General features: G+C 49.6%; 1 protein-coding gene across 1 annotated transcript in view; it reads left to right on the plus strand.

Moving 5' to 3' along the window:
* Positions 1 to 14,978, plus strand: part of Ep400 (E1A binding protein p400) — a 100,256-nt gene that overhangs the window by 67,980 nt on the left and 17,298 nt on the right. The window contains 13 exon segments of the mRNA XM_033762491.1: positions 3,358 to 3,516; positions 3,925 to 4,008; positions 4,300 to 4,434; positions 4,705 to 4,749; positions 4,829 to 4,982; positions 5,280 to 5,521; positions 5,641 to 5,814; positions 7,994 to 8,130; positions 8,254 to 8,310; positions 10,312 to 10,390; positions 10,499 to 10,753; positions 11,929 to 11,974; positions 12,260 to 12,369. Coding sequence (XP_033618382.1) covers positions 3,358 to 3,516; positions 3,925 to 4,008; positions 4,300 to 4,434; positions 4,705 to 4,749; positions 4,829 to 4,982; positions 5,280 to 5,521; positions 5,641 to 5,814; positions 7,994 to 8,130; positions 8,254 to 8,310; positions 10,312 to 10,390; positions 10,499 to 10,753; positions 11,929 to 11,974; positions 12,260 to 12,369 — 1,677 coding nt within the window.

Genomic DNA, 14,978 nt, shown 5'->3' on the forward strand with positions numbered 1-14,978 from the left:
GGGTTTTTTTTTTTTTTTTTTTTAGTTGTTTATTCTAGACATTCACCCTTTGTAGAAGAGTAGCTGGCAGGTTTTCTCCCATCCTGTAGGCTCTCTTTTTATTCTGTTGTTTGCTCTTGCTGTGCTGAAACTTTAATTTGGTGATTCTTATATTATTTCCTTTGCTGTTTGAGTCCTATTCAGGAAGTCTTGACTGTACCTATCTTCAAGTGTTTCCCTATGTTTTCTTTCAGCAGTTTCAGTTTCTGAGCTTATACCTAGGTCTTTGATCCATTTTGAATTGATTTTTTTTGTAGTGTCTTAGTTTCTGTAGTGTTTTTTTTGTTTGTTTTTTTATACTAGAGATCCAACTCAGGACCTTGCGCTTAGCAAGGCAGGTGGTGAAACCACTGAGCTAAATCGCCAGCCCAGTGTTCAGGTTCTTTTACCTTCTTGGTTAGATTAATACCTAGGTAGTTTAGTTTAGGTGTGTTTTTTTTGGGGGGGTACTGGGGAGAGAACTCAGGACCTTGCAAGGTAGGCATGGGTGCCACTTAACCAAATCTCTAGCCCAGTTTAGTTTAGTTTTTTGAAACTTGTGAGTGGAATTGTTTTCCTGATTTTTTTTTTTTTTTTTCTCCGCTAGTTCATTATTGATGTGTAGAAATGTTACTGATTTCTTTAAGTTTTTTGTTTTTTTGAGTCAGGTTGTCACTTATAGTTCAGGCTGGCCTCAGACTCAAAACAGTTCTCTTGCCTCAGCCTTCCAAGTGCTGGGATTACAGGTATGTGCTGCCATACCTGGCTAGAAAAGTATTGATTTTTTTTTTAAGGTAATTGTTTTTTATATCCTGTGCTCAGAAATATCTTTTTTTTTTGTTTTGTTTTTTTTGTTTTTTTTGAGACAGGCCTCACTATGTAGTTGACACTGACCTGGAACTCACTGTGTAGCCCAGGCTGGTCTTGAACTCACACTGATCCTCCTGCCTCCGTCTCCCGAGTGCTGGGATTACAGGTGTGTGCCACCACACCCAGCTTGCCCAGAAGTATCTTACAGGTTGCTCTGTATAGGCCTTCTTCATTGTGTTTAGTAGGTAATATATGTGTGAGGTTGAAAAGAAATTCACATAGCACAAGAAGGCATGAGGGAGAACAGATTGTTTGCCAGAGGTGACCACGTAGTTGTCACTGAGAATGGAGGGTATTTGTGCCCATGGATGTGAGCCTGTGAGCACAGTGTGCCCTGGAAAGGCTTCTGTTTTGGCCCTGTATTTCAGAGCAGCCTAGGATTTCCACATACACATTCTTCCCAAAGGTGCTTGTTGACTGCCTCGCTGTGAGCCTGGTGTTGTTCTAGGCTGCAGGGTGAGCACTGAAATGGGAATCCCATTTTGCACGAGTAAGGACAACCAGAAGCCAAGGTGGGAGGGCTGTGGCTATATAGAAGACCCAGGATTGGGGTGGAGCATGTGTGGAGGCCCAGGGAAGAGTGTCTGGATACAGGTCCAGAAGCCTGATGATGGCACCCTGATGGCAAAAGGGGCAGTCACAGGGCTGGGTCAAGCTGGAGTGCTGTCTGACATTGTCTGAAACGGTCATTCTGCCTGCCACATTGAGGCTGTGTTGTTTCAGTGGGGGTGCAGGGACGACTTAGGAGGCCAAAAGCAGGAGTACAATTGGAGAGGTATAGGGGTGGCAGAGTGGGGTCATAGGAAGGTGGGGTCAGTGCTAGAGCAGCAGCTGCTTCCAGATGTGACCAGTGTGCTCTGCAGCTGAGGATTTTCTTGGACACACACGCCCAAGACTGCTCTGCTGGCTCATGGAAGGGTTGTGCCTGAAAATGGTTTGAGAAAGGTTTTGCTGATGTGTGAAAATACATGCAACAGCGTCTGCCTCACAAAGATCCACTGGATGTGTTTTCACAGGGTGAGAGCAGCCATTAATTACAGCACCTGGTAATGTGTCTCCAGCTCCCCAGACGGTGCCCTGCTGCCTGCCCCCTTCCACAAGTGACCAGTCTTGTGATGTTGAGCCACAGTTGCTCTCTTTGAACTCCATGTCAGTGAGACCCTCTTCTGTGTGGCATGGTTCACTGTCCCCTGCTGCAAGGCACACACTGCAGTCTAATCTATAAGAGCTGCTGTCCGGGAAGTGTGATTTGTTTGAAGCGTACGCTGTCTCTCTGCCCATGTCTGCACATGTGTCAATATGTAGCCATGTCCCTGCCAGATAAGGGCCTGGGAGTGGAGGCCTTGCCAGGAGGGTATGTGCATGACTGAGCTAAGTGGCTGTTCTTGCTGCTGCACCTGGGCACCAGGCCAGGCCTCTGGGAGCCTCACTCAAGTTGACTTGGAGGGTCTGAAGGATGGTCTCCCATGGTGGCTTTAGTTTGCATCTTGCTGTTTTGTGATGATCTTGGGTGCCTCCTCGCAGGTGCTGGACCCAGTATATCCCCCTGCCCCTCATAGTACTGGACTCAGGGCTTCGTGTGTCTGAGACTAGGCCACACTGCAGCCCTACGGTAGGTACTTCCTAAATTAAGTTCCTGGTCAAGTCTTTTCCCTGTGTTTTGAAATTGTGTTGTTTTCATTTTCTTAATGGCTGTTAGAGTTCTTTCTGTACTCAGGGTGTGAGGCCTACATCCAGTTTATGTATAGCATCTTTTTCAGTGAAGTCTGGTGAGCAGAAATTCCTAGTCTTACTGTCATCCAGGGTCAGACTTTTCTGTGTTCAAGTCACTAGGAGACTCTTGAGGTCGCAGGGGTGCCCTGCTGGATTGTGTCTGGAAGTAATTTCTGTGTGGAGGTGAGGTACCATCAGATTCCAACCTTTGCAAATGTAGCTAGGCCTGTGCCATCTTTAACTTATGTCTTGTAACACGAGCTGCCCTTGTATCTCAGAGATAAGTGTCGGTGATGCCCTCTAGCAATTCAAGTGCCCCTGGCTTTTGAAAGGGAGCTGGGACAGCTTAGCTGTGGGCATGTCTTGGATAGTTTGAAGCTTGTGGATGTCTGTTATGGTTTTCATTGAGCCTGCTTGTGGCCCTGTGGGGCAGGGCTCTGCATCTTCTGTTCAGCTGTGGACTTTGGCCTGTGTTTGTCAGGAGCTGTGGCTTTGGTATGTGTCCAGTGTGACAGGAAACCCCTGTCCTTCCTGTTGGTGTTAGTACATTGCATTGGCCTTGCCATCCCTTCTGGTATATCAGTGCCCTTCCTCGCACATCATACATGGCTCTCCCAGGGGATTGCCTGGAAGACCCAGAAGGCCCGCTGTGCCCTTTTGTGTGCCCACCTGTTGTCCCAAGTGTCCAAGACTACCTTGGGGATCCTGGCTGTGTGAAGAGAGTGTCCCGCTGGTCTGAGGGCAGCCTCTCTGCAGGCCCTCAAGAGCATCGAGTGCCTGGAGGAGGACACACAGAAGGCTACAGAGGAAGCGGTGCCTAGGCCCGGGCCCAGCCTGCTATCCTCAGACTCAGAGGACTCCAGACATGACGAGGAGCCATCCCAGCTGGAGGAGCTGGCTGACTTCATGGAGCAGGTTTGGGTTTCTTTTTCTGTAAAGCTAAATATTTTAAGCCAGGTGTTGTAGCCCACATCTGTAATCCTAGCACTCAGGGTATTGAAGCAGGAGGATTGAGGTGAAGACCAAGCTGGGCCACATGGCAAAATCTTATTTCAAAAAGCCAAACCAAGGGCCAGGGATTTATCTCAGTGGTGCCACCGCCTGCCTTGCAGGAGTTCGATCCCCATTACCAAAAAACAAAAGCAAAAAAAAGAATGAAAGAAAGCTACATGTTTTAAGATTTTGACCCTTTTATAAGACAGTTTTTGTTTACTTTGATGAAAGAATAATGACTTGTTTAATTCAAACGTTGATGACTAGATTTTACAAGGAACTTTGCAAACTTGCTATTAACTTTATTCAAAAAATACGCTTTTGAAATAGCTTACTCCCATTGAGAAATATGCTTTGAATTACCTGGAATTGTTCCATTCGACCATTGAGCAAGAAAAAGAGAGAAATAGTGAGGTAAGAGAGTCAACTTTTGATCATTTTAATATGTGAATGGCCTTGGAACTTTCAGTGTTAAATTTGAAGTAAATATGACTTCATGAAATGAAATGGCAGAAACTTGCCCAGGGTCTGTGGAGCTCATTTTTTACTTCAGTGTCTTTTTAGTTGATTTGGAGTGGCCTGGCACTGTGTAGAGCGTCGTGTTGGGGGCAGAGCTGGGACAGTGGGACTGTAGAGGCATAAATAGCCACATGGGCATTGCTGGTTCCAATCTGGAATGCGGGATTCCTGTGGCCTTCCCGCCAGGATGTGGTGAGGGCCTCTGTGAGAGAGTGGGAGTCGTGCAACGCCCGGGCCCTGCAAGAGAAGGAGGCCCAGCTGCAGCGAGAGCAGGAGGAGGCGGAGCTGCTCACTTACACACGGGAGGACGCATATAGCATGGTAGGCCATACTCTGGCAAACGAATGTTTGCTCCTCACAGGGGACCCCCACAGCCATGTTCTCAGGCACTGCTTCCTTTTGAACCCACACTGAAGAGATTCTTAGTCAGATGTTTGCTTTTTCCTGCATTGTATTGCCAACTGAGAGTGAAACTCATTAAGTCATGCTTGTCACACTTATATGGGAGACTTAAGTGTGAAAGTAAATAATGTGTATTGTTCAGCACGAAGCAGAGATGTTGAATGCTAAACTGGCCCTTGTTCCCTACAGGAATACATCTATGAAGATGCTGACGGGCAAACTGAGGTTATGCCGGTAAGGAGCTCCTCTCCTGTGCCCAAGGTACCAGTCTTCCACAGCTCTGCCTCTCATGGGACTTGCTTTCTCTGCACAGCTCTGGACCCCACCCACCCCCCCTCAGGATGACAATGACATCTACATTGACTCTGTTATGTGTCTGATGTATGAGACCATGCCCATCCCAGAAGCCAAGCTGCCCCCTGTGTATGTGAGGAAGGAGCGCAAGAGGCACAAGACAGACCCTTCAGGTGTGGCACTGGGTGTTGCCGTGCTTGGCTGAGGCTGCCCCAGTCACTATGGTTTTCCTCCCTCTGTGGGGTGTGGGTGACCGCAGGCTCCCCAGTTAGCTCTCGTGGTGTGTTCTTATGTCCCAAAGTCACTGTCATGGGGGCCTCAACATTTGTATCTCTTGTTAGTAGTGAAAGCAAGAAAACAGTTTGGTCTTGGGCAGCTGCTTCCCCAGCCCCTGGGCCCATGTACCTTCCTCCTACCTGCTGACACGGGGGCTCTTCCTGCCTTGTCTTGCTGATGTTGGCCCCCTTTAGCCGCAGGCAGGAAGAAGAAGCAGCGGCATGGTGAGGCGGTTGTGCCGCCCCGGTCCCTGTTTGATCGGGCTACCCCGGGCATGCTGAAGATCCGGCGTGAGGGCAAGGAGCAGAAGAAGAACCTGCTGCTGAAGCAGCAGACGCCCTTTGCCAAGCCACTGCCCACCTACGTCAAGTCCTCTGGGGACCCCCCGCAGGACAGCCCCGAATGGCTTATTGGCGAGGACTGGGCCCTGCTGCAGGTGAGCAGTGGTGGTATCCGATGTAGGAACCCAAGGTTGCTTTCCTGATCTTTGGTGTGAGGGAAGCCCTGTTTACTTGCAGCATGTTGACTTCTTTGATCTGCAACCCTGTCTTCCAGGCTGTAAAGCAGTTACTCGAGCTGCCCTTGAACCTCACGATAGTGTCACCTGCCCACACACCTAATTGGGATCTTGTCAGTGACGTTGTTAACTCCTGCAGTCGAATCTACCGTTCTTCCAAGCAGTGCCGGAATCGCTATGAGAACATCATCATTCCCAGAGAGGAAGGAAAGGTAAGCCCTGCTCCATAGGCTCCCGTATCCTGCTGTGTGTCACCCCAGCACCTGGTCTGTCCCTGTGGCATGGTGGCAGTAGGTGTGGACAGTAGTGAAGGGAGTTACATGTTTCTTTGGTCAAAGAAAATTTGGAAGTTGAAGACAAGAACATTTCTGTCTTAGTTACTGGCTTACATAGCATCTGTTCCTTTTTCCTCAGCATCTCACTGTGGCATCAGTAGTCAGACAAGCAGGTGCTTTTGGGGCTTGCCACATGCAGCGGGTCCTTACGCTCTCAGAGCACAGTGCACCACCCTGACCTGGGGGGCAGCCAGCTGTGGTGGGTGTCCTGGTTCAGATGAGGCCACACTACTGCTCTACTGCTCCATAGCATGGTGTCTGCAGCTCTGCCATGCCATGCCACCCCAAGTCAGCTATTACAGACACCTTCACCCTCTCAGGGGAGCATGCACCACTTCCAGCAGCAGATGCCGTGTGGGATGTGAGGACACTGCCTCTGCTCCAGGTGTCCTGGCAACATATAGCTAGAGTCACGCCTTCCTGCATGTAACAGGGCAGTATTTGTGTAAAACTACCCACTATTTCTGTAAAATTTTCGTTTTGGTTATAGTTTGTGAAAATGATGATGTCTGGCCTGCAAGCCAGAGCTGTCCTCAGGATAAGGCCACCACACACTTCATTTACCACTGCAGCCTATCCTTCAGTCGTCTCGGTTTTCATCTTCCTGCAAACACTTACTTCAGAATAAAGTGTTTGCTTCCTCATAACATTATTCTGTGGCATCTCTACCATGAGACCCTGAACTCTCAGATTAGTCTTTTTAAGTTTTGAAAGCATTTTGTAGCAGCCATTAATATCGAAAAAAAAAAAAAAGCTAAGACATTTTCTTCTTATAGCTGCTGTGTGAAGCAAATCCAAAGAAGGCACAAAGTGAGATGAAAAACTGAACGAGATGAAAATCTTTGTCCCACAGCTTGGGCAGGGGAGCATAGAGAGGTTCAGGAGAGACCTGTGTTTAGTAATAACAAGAATCTGAACCTTAGGATCCTCTGGAGTGTCTTTTACTCCTGTACTGGAGGGTGTGCTTGTTGGCCTCGGCACCACATCATGACTCACTGAGCCCCCTTGGGGGACTTGGGAGCCTCCCAGTGCTCATGCCTGTCAAGTCTGTGATGGTGGTAACTGGTGTGCATATGGATGGTACAGTCACAGGCCACAGCTCCAAGGATCCTGCCATGGGAGGTGGTGGCAGGGCAACAGGACTTATGCAGCGAGCACAATTCTCCCTGCCCAGGGCCTGGTGCACCTGGCTTTCCAGTGTTGTGCATGCACCTGGTCTTGTTTTCATCTGGCTGCCTCCCTCTGTTCAGGTGTATTTCCAGAGGAGGACTGTTCCATACAAGGTGTGAAATGCAAGAGATGGGCCTGGGAGCCTTGCATGTTGGCTTCCCGGTTCAGACTTTCTGGACTTTGTTTCTGAGGTTCAGGCACTGCTTTGGCAGCAGGCCATGACTCCATGTGCACATCCAGTGCACGTGTGTATGTGTAACACCTGCTCCTGGGGCTGCTCAGAGCCCAGCCCAGAAGGGGCTCTGAGCTCTTGGCTTAATCCTGGTTCCGTCTGTGACCTCACACAGACTATGTCCTGGTTGCTTTTTCAGAGGTGAAGGGCTGCTGAGATGTCTTGGGAGTGAATAGGAGACTGTTGAATGGCCTTCTGTTTGCTGTAGGGTCTACACAGGAGAGATTAGCACACACAGACAGTGCAGAGCCCCCAGAACCCACTTCTCGATATTTCTGAATGCTTCCCACCCTTACTGCCCACCAGGGGAAAGAGGAGGTGTCTGGGTTAGTGCTGTCCCTTAGTGGGTGTGGATATCGGGTTCCCCAGCAAAGGCTGGCGCCCCGCTGCTCCCTGCCACCTGCAGTGTGACACCACACTTAGGGTAACTGCTTTCCTCACTAGGTCATAGTGAGGCTCCCTGCAGATTGGGGCCCATCACCAGCCGCCTAGCCTTGGCTATTACTGTTAGGCCACATTATGTGTCAAAAAGAAGAGAAAGGACATTTGGGGTCAGCTGTATGGAGCCACAGGCCTCGTGTCCCCTGGGCTGTTTCTACAGTGGTCATCGCATGGGCCAACAGCACCATGACATGCTAATGCCCACTGTTTCAGAGCAAGAACAACCGTCCTCTGCGCACAAGCCAGATCTATGCCCAGGATGAGAATGCTACCCACACTCAGCTGTACACAAACCACTTCGACCTGATGAAGATGACCGCTGGCAAGAGGAGCCCCCCTATCAAACCTCTGTACGTCTCAGTCCTTGCTTCACACTGTGTATGACAGGCAGACCTCGAGGCTTGGGTGCTGGTGTGGACTCCTGGCTGTCTCTCCTCTGTTCAGTAACTGTGGTCTTGTTTTCTGCCCTGCAGGCTTGGCATGAATCCCTTTCAGAAGAACCCCAAGCATGCCTCTGTGTTGGCAGAAAGGTACTGGGTGTTGGGGACACACTGCTTGCTTTGGAGGGGGTTTGCTCAGTGTTTGCATAAACTCAGCAGCCCAACAGATTGTGATGCAGGTGCTGAGTCCAGGCTTCCATGTGGTGCAGTGCTTGGGCCAGAGTGACAAGGACAGTCCTGCCAGGCCCCGGCACAGAGAGCCGGGATGTTCCCTTGCCCAACACTCTGGGGCCATGGGTCACAATGTGATAGGTGTGCTCAAGGACTGGGACAGTGCCCACAAGAGGCTTTTTCCTCATGTGCCTCCTCTCCTTGGGCACAAGTTCTATTGAAGTGTAGGAAAAAAAGATGTATCAGTGAGCTGGGAAAGTGGGAGGAAGTAACAAGTAAATTGAGTTGTAGAGTCAAGTGCTCGCAGCTTGTAGACGCAGCTTCTTAGTGGTGTGCTGAAAGAAGATCTGTTCAGATGGAACGGTCATCCCAGGCTCAGGCACCATCAGTGCCCTTTTTTTGTAGGTTGGGCCATTTGCTGTCCTGACCCTGCTTCCTTCCTGGGCTCTCCATGTCTCCTCTGCACAAAGCTGCAGGACAGGGCCCTCATCAGAGGAAGTCATCTCGAAGCACATCTGCTGAGAGTCAGTGATGGCTCCCTCTGGCCATGCCTATGTAGAGGATGGCAGTCCTGCCCTGCCCTGCTCCTCTTGGTGTCATGAGACACTCAGATGTGCTGTGTAAATTCCTCGCTTGCGGTGTCTGAATTCTACAGCTGCAGGGATTCTGGTGCTGGGCAGCCCAGGGTACCTGGTGGCTATTCAGAAGCTGTGGACCAGCACAGCAGCTGTGAACAAACCTGGCACTGTCCTTACCCCTTTTGATCTGGCATAACATGGGAGCAAGAGGTCCAGGGATTTAGCTCAGTGGTTCCAGCACCTGCCTTGCAAGTGCAAGGACCTGAGTTCGATCCCCAGTACCAAAAAAAAAAAATGGGAGCAAGAGAACCTCCCAAAAGTAGCAGATAGATGGTCACATATTTTCATAGAAGAGGGATAAGCTGGGTTTGGAGGGGAAACTGAGGGCAGGAGGCTGCAGCCAGCAGATCTTCTGTGTGGGCAAGGGCAGGCCATACTATAGGGGCCGAGGGCCAGGGGGCCTCAGGAAGCAGAGTGGGGGCCGTCAATAGCTGTGCATAGGTGTAGAGATAGTTACTCCTCCCTGTAGTGCATGGAAGAGGCATGCCCAGGGACCACAGGGGTACTGGGGCTCACTGAGTGCTGAGGACTGACAGGTAAGTACAGAGCATATCTGCAGAGCTCACTGGTGGGAGGGGACAGGGTTGTGTGTCTGGAGCGTTTCTGCAGACATGGTGGCCCTTGGGTGTCTGAATAGCAGATGGTGCTGAACCTTTTGTCTCCTGGGAGAGCTGGCTTCACAGCTCTTATTTGCCTCTCGCCAGCGATTTGAGGCAGTTGTTCATTAAAATAAGGGTGATTTGAGCACAGTTACTGTGGTACCGTGACAGTCGGTGTGGTGACCAAGAAACTTGCTGTGTGATCTGGACTGCTGGACAGAGGAGCATATTGTGTTCTCGCAGAAAAGAGTGGGATGGTATTTGATTTGCTCATGCTACTCAGCAGTGTGCACTCTTCTTTGCACTTTGGTCACTACTTTTAAAAGTTTTAAACTTTTTTTATCAGTTCATACTTGTTATACAAAAAGTGGGTTTTGTTTTAGCATATTTGTTCATGTGTATAACATGCTTCGATGCTCTTCCCTTGCCCTTCCCTCCCGCTTTCTCATCAGTGTGCAGTTCAAAACTTACGAATTATTTATTTATAGAATTTTTCATCTTAATTTGCGGCGGGGGGGTACTGGGGATCAAACTTGGGACCTTGTGCTTGCAAGACCGGCGGCAGAACCACTGAGCTAAATGCCCGGCTCCACTTAATATTTCTGAACCTTGGTTGACCACAGATCACTGAAACCATAGGTAAGGCCATGATTGTACATTTAACTCTTAAACTTGTCTTTCAGTGGAATCAACTATGACAAACCGCTGCCTCCCATTCAGGTTGCATCTCTCCGTGCAGAGCGAATTGCAAAAGAGAAAAAGGTGTGGTCCCCTGGGTATTGGCCTCCTGAGGGTATGTGGTAGCTGAAGGTGCTGTCACCCACCTGAGTCCCCTCTTACAGCAGCTTCTCTTCCGCCTGATTCTTCTAGGCACTGGCTGATCAGCAGAAGGCACAGCAGCCAGCTGTGGCACAACCACCCCCCCAGCAGCAGCAGCAGCAGCCCCCACCACCTTCTCAGCAGCCGCCACCACCACTACCCCAAGCACAGGCTGTTGGCAGCCAGCCGTCCACAGGACAGCCCACCATCCCGCCCCAGCCGCAGGCTCAGGCCCAGCCGCAGCCTGTGCAGGCCCCACCGAAGGGACAGCCTGCAATCACAACTGTGGGCAGCGCTGCAGTGCTGGTGAGAGCCTGAGTCCCATGGCCTGAGGAGATGGGCGTGGGCATGGGCTGGCCCTTGAGGAGCCTTGCACTTCTTGCAGGGTTGGCCACCTAGCTCTGGGACGGACTAGGGTGGGGGCGGGCAAGGCTACTCTCTAGGTGTGGGGCATGGCACCTGTGCACATGGGTACAGACAAGTCACTTTTGCTGAGTCATGCCACCCCTGCTGTGAGCATGCACACAGGAGCTGTTGCATACCTTCCTCAGTGCCTGCTGTGAAAGTCCCACAGAGTGCAAAGAAGCGAAAGGCAGGCTGTGCCTGCAGACTGGTGGTTGATGCCCACGCCTCTGTGTGCTGCGTGCTGGGGTCAATTGTGCAGTCACCCTTGCAGAGAACACTGCTGGATTTGGGAAATACCTGCTTTGGATTGTCAGCTAGGCATGAAAATACTTTCCATAGAACCTTTTTTGCAATCAATTTAAGTTGTATTTGGCTGTAGTGGAAGTTTTATGTGCATTTGAGCATTTTTATTCATTCAGATGATACATTTATACCAGGTATGGTGGCACATGCCTTTCATTCCTATCACTTGGGAAGCCGAAGCAGGAGAATTGCAAGACCCAGTCCTGCCTTGGTCATTTAGTGAGATTCTGTCTCAGAGATAAAAAATTAGAAAAAGGCAGGGGCTAGGGTTGAGCTTAGTCAGTGATGGAGTGCTTCTGAGCGTGTGTTTAGCCCCACCCATTTCCTAAACACACCCTTGATACAGGGGGCATCCATGCACGAGGCATGCCAGACCCAGCTCACTGGAGTCCATGCCTGGTGGAGAGCAGGAGGCAGCAGATGGTGATTGTTTCAGTGCTGGCAGGAAGGCTCCAGGCAGGGCACCAACCGTGGGTGGGGAGCTTTTTACAGGGTTGGCTGTGAGCTGGAGCCTGAGCAGCAGGAAGTTGGCCCTCAGGAGTGAGAGAGGGCATTCAGAGCTGAGTGTGACTGTTACTCGGCCCACCATGCTTGGTCAGGTGACGAGATATCACACATGTAAGGTGGGGCAGGGGCCAAGTCAGGATGGCCTGGGTGGCTGTGTGAGCATGGTTGGGATTTGAGTCTGATTGTGGGTGAAATGAGAGCCTTTGGAGGGTTTTTTGCAGGGCAGGGCTTGGCCTGACACTCAGATGTGTTTCCTTTTTACGCAGGCAGGAACCATTAAAACCTCAGTAACTGGCACAAGTATTCCAACAGGTAAGGAGGGCCCAGAAGTGGTAGAGTAGGAACCAGCATAGTGGAGCACAGCTGTGATCCCATGCTCTGGGAGGCCAAGGCTGGAGGTTCACAAGACCAGGCCCATCAAGGCAACTGAGCCATTTAATGAACCCTGTCTCAAAATAAAAAATAAAAGATCTGAGGGTGTAGCCCAGTATGAAGGCCCTTGATTCAACCCCAGTACTGCCAGACCAGAAAATAAATAAGTGAAAGATAGGAGAGAGCTTTTCTCATCCTCTTGCCCACACACATCTTTCTCTGCAGGCACCGTGAGTGGCAATGTGATTGTGAACACCATCGCAGGCGTCCCTGCTGCGACTTTCCAGTCCATTAACAAGCGTCTCGCATCGCCCGTGGCCCCTGGAGCCCTGACTGTGAGTTGTCCCTGCCCTAGCAGCTCTCCACAGCTTTGTACTCAGGAGTTGACTCCCTTAGTGCACTGTGCCAGCAGTGGCCCATCAGCATGGCCGTTTGCACACATTAGTGCACTGTGCCAGCAGTGGCCCATCAGCATGGCCGTTTGCACACATTCAGTGTTGGGAGTGGCATCTTTCTGTACTCTGAGGGAATGAAACCATGGTGTGTATGCGCACACATGCCTATGCGCTTTCTTCCCACAAGGAGTTCCAGACAGGAGGGGTGGATCTGAGAGCATGTTGCATTTATGTCACTGAGCTGAGCAGAGGTGCACAGTAGCCCTCACAGGGCCCTGTGCAAGAGGAGGGGACAGGGCACTATGTGAGGGCAGCGCCTTGGGTTTGCACACATTCCAGACTGTGTGAAGGCCAGTAGGCCTAAGACAGGTGATTGGGTAGGGGAGGTACTGAGACATCATGTGAGATATCTAGACAGCATGGTGCTGGAAAAGAATAGGCACGTAGATGAATGGAGTTGGGTAAAGTCCAGAAGTAGGTGCACATGCCTGTGCATTAAGACAGTTTCTTTTAGAATGCCCTGGAATTCAGTGGGCGAACTACATTGGTGCTGGAACCACTGGATTACCACCAGATTATGCAAAACAATGAACCTTGACCACACCATACATAAAACATCACTCAAAATGAATCCTAGGCCTAGATGTAAAACCAGAAGCTATAGATTTTTTTTTCTTTTTTGTTTTTGTTTGTTTGTTTGTTTGAGACAGGGTCCTTTTGTCGAGTCCAGGCTGGTCTTAGAACTTGTGGTGATCCTCCTGCCTCAGGCTCCTGAGCACTGGGAATACAGGAGTGCATCACCATGCCCAGCCAGAAACTATAGATTTTGAAGCAAAACAATACTAGGAGAAAGTCTTAACTTCCTTGGTTTAGGTAAACATTTCTAGGATTCAAAAAGGCTATGAATGAGAATTAAATTAGATTTCATCAAATTAAAAACTGCTCCTTAAAAGTAAACAAAAAAATTGTTCTTTGAAAAATATTAAGAAAGCTCGAGCATGTGTTGTTGGGGGTGTGCCCCCCCAAGCTTGCTTGGTGCTCCTTGCACTGGGCTGAAGTTGGGGGTATGGCTGAGGCAAGGAGGGTGAGGCCGGGAGTGTGCAGGAGATGGACCCTGCGTTGGGGCAGCAGCAGGACCCTGCAGGAAGACAGCTGCCCTCTGCTACCTGCCAGGTCTTATTCTATAGCCCAGGCTGGCCTTGAACTCAGCAGCAATCATCCTGCAGCTTCCAGAATGCTGGGATTACTGGCAGTCTGGCCTTTTGTAGGTGGTTTGTGACCCCTCGTATGAACTATGAAGAAAACAAAAGCTGATATGGACAAGAGGCACCCATAGACTGTCCTTTCTACAGATACTGATGCTTGTTGAACAGCTAGTCACAGGATTTGGAAGGCACAGTGTCCCAGATTGATCTCTCTTCATAAGGATATTCTAAATTTGTGTCTTTTTCAAAAACTTTTTGGGAGACCAAAAAGAAAAGAAAGAAAAATACTAAGACAATGAAAATAAAAGCACAGACTGGGAAAATATGTTTGCAAACATGAGGACAGGTATGCAGTTGCATGAAGATTCTTGAACTCAGAAGAAAACAAGTGAATTTTAAAATGGACAGAGATGGCACAGTCACCACAGAGGCTACATGGATGGCAAATACATTATGAAAAGATTAGGAAAGCAAAACTGAAGCGACTGCTGTGTGGCCAGCACCTGTGAGAATGACTGAGACCCCAGCCCTGACACTGCAGAATCCCAGTCACCATGGACAGCAGTGGTTACTTTTATAAAATTAAGCACACCCTTTGCTTATGCAGCCTAACAACTCCACTGCTAAGTATTTCTCCAAGAGAAATGAAAATAGGCCTACACAGGGAACTCAGATGCTCTGTGTTCATAGTGTCCTCTGCCCATTGAGTAGTGTCCCACATGGCCTGAGGCTGCCCAGCAGGACAGGAAGCATGGTACCTGGGGTGCAGGAAACCTCAAAGGCCTGCTACTATTGTGTGAACAGAGTTCCAAAAGGTTGCGTATTTAGCTGAGCATGGTGGCACACACCTGTAGTCTCAGCACTCAAGAGGCTGAAGCAGGAGTTTAAGGCCAGGCCTGATTACAGAGCAATACTTTGTCACAAAAAAGAAAAAAGCACAAGGTCCTGAGTTCAATCCCCGGTACCAAAAAAAAGAAAGGCTGTGCATGCTGTTTGTATATAAGTGATGTGATGGAACAGTGGGACTTTAGGGGCAGAGAGCAAATGATTGCCAGGTGTTGGAGGTAAGGGAGGGTTTGGTCACAGGGAGGCCCTGGAGCTCTTTGGCAGTGCCAGGTGTGTGTGTGTGTGTCTACATCTGGGGTGTGGTGCATGCAGTCACCCGAGGTCACAGAACCGTGTCCCTGGAGTTCATGAGTGTACTCTTACACAACAGAATCTATTAAACAGTTTCTTGTTTAGAATATGATTGAAGATTATTCATTGATTTTTATTCCCATTTTGCAGGAAACTGTTTTAGGTACAAAACAGAAGCTATTAGGAACATTAGGACCTCTAGATAGC

Source organism: Fukomys damarensis, unplaced genomic scaffold, assembly GCF_012274545.1.
Source record: "Fukomys damarensis isolate Sample0158 unplaced genomic scaffold, DMR_v1.0_HiC HiC_scaffold_12, whole genome shotgun sequence".
NCBI lineage: Eukaryota > Metazoa > Chordata > Mammalia > Rodentia > Bathyergidae > Fukomys > Fukomys damarensis.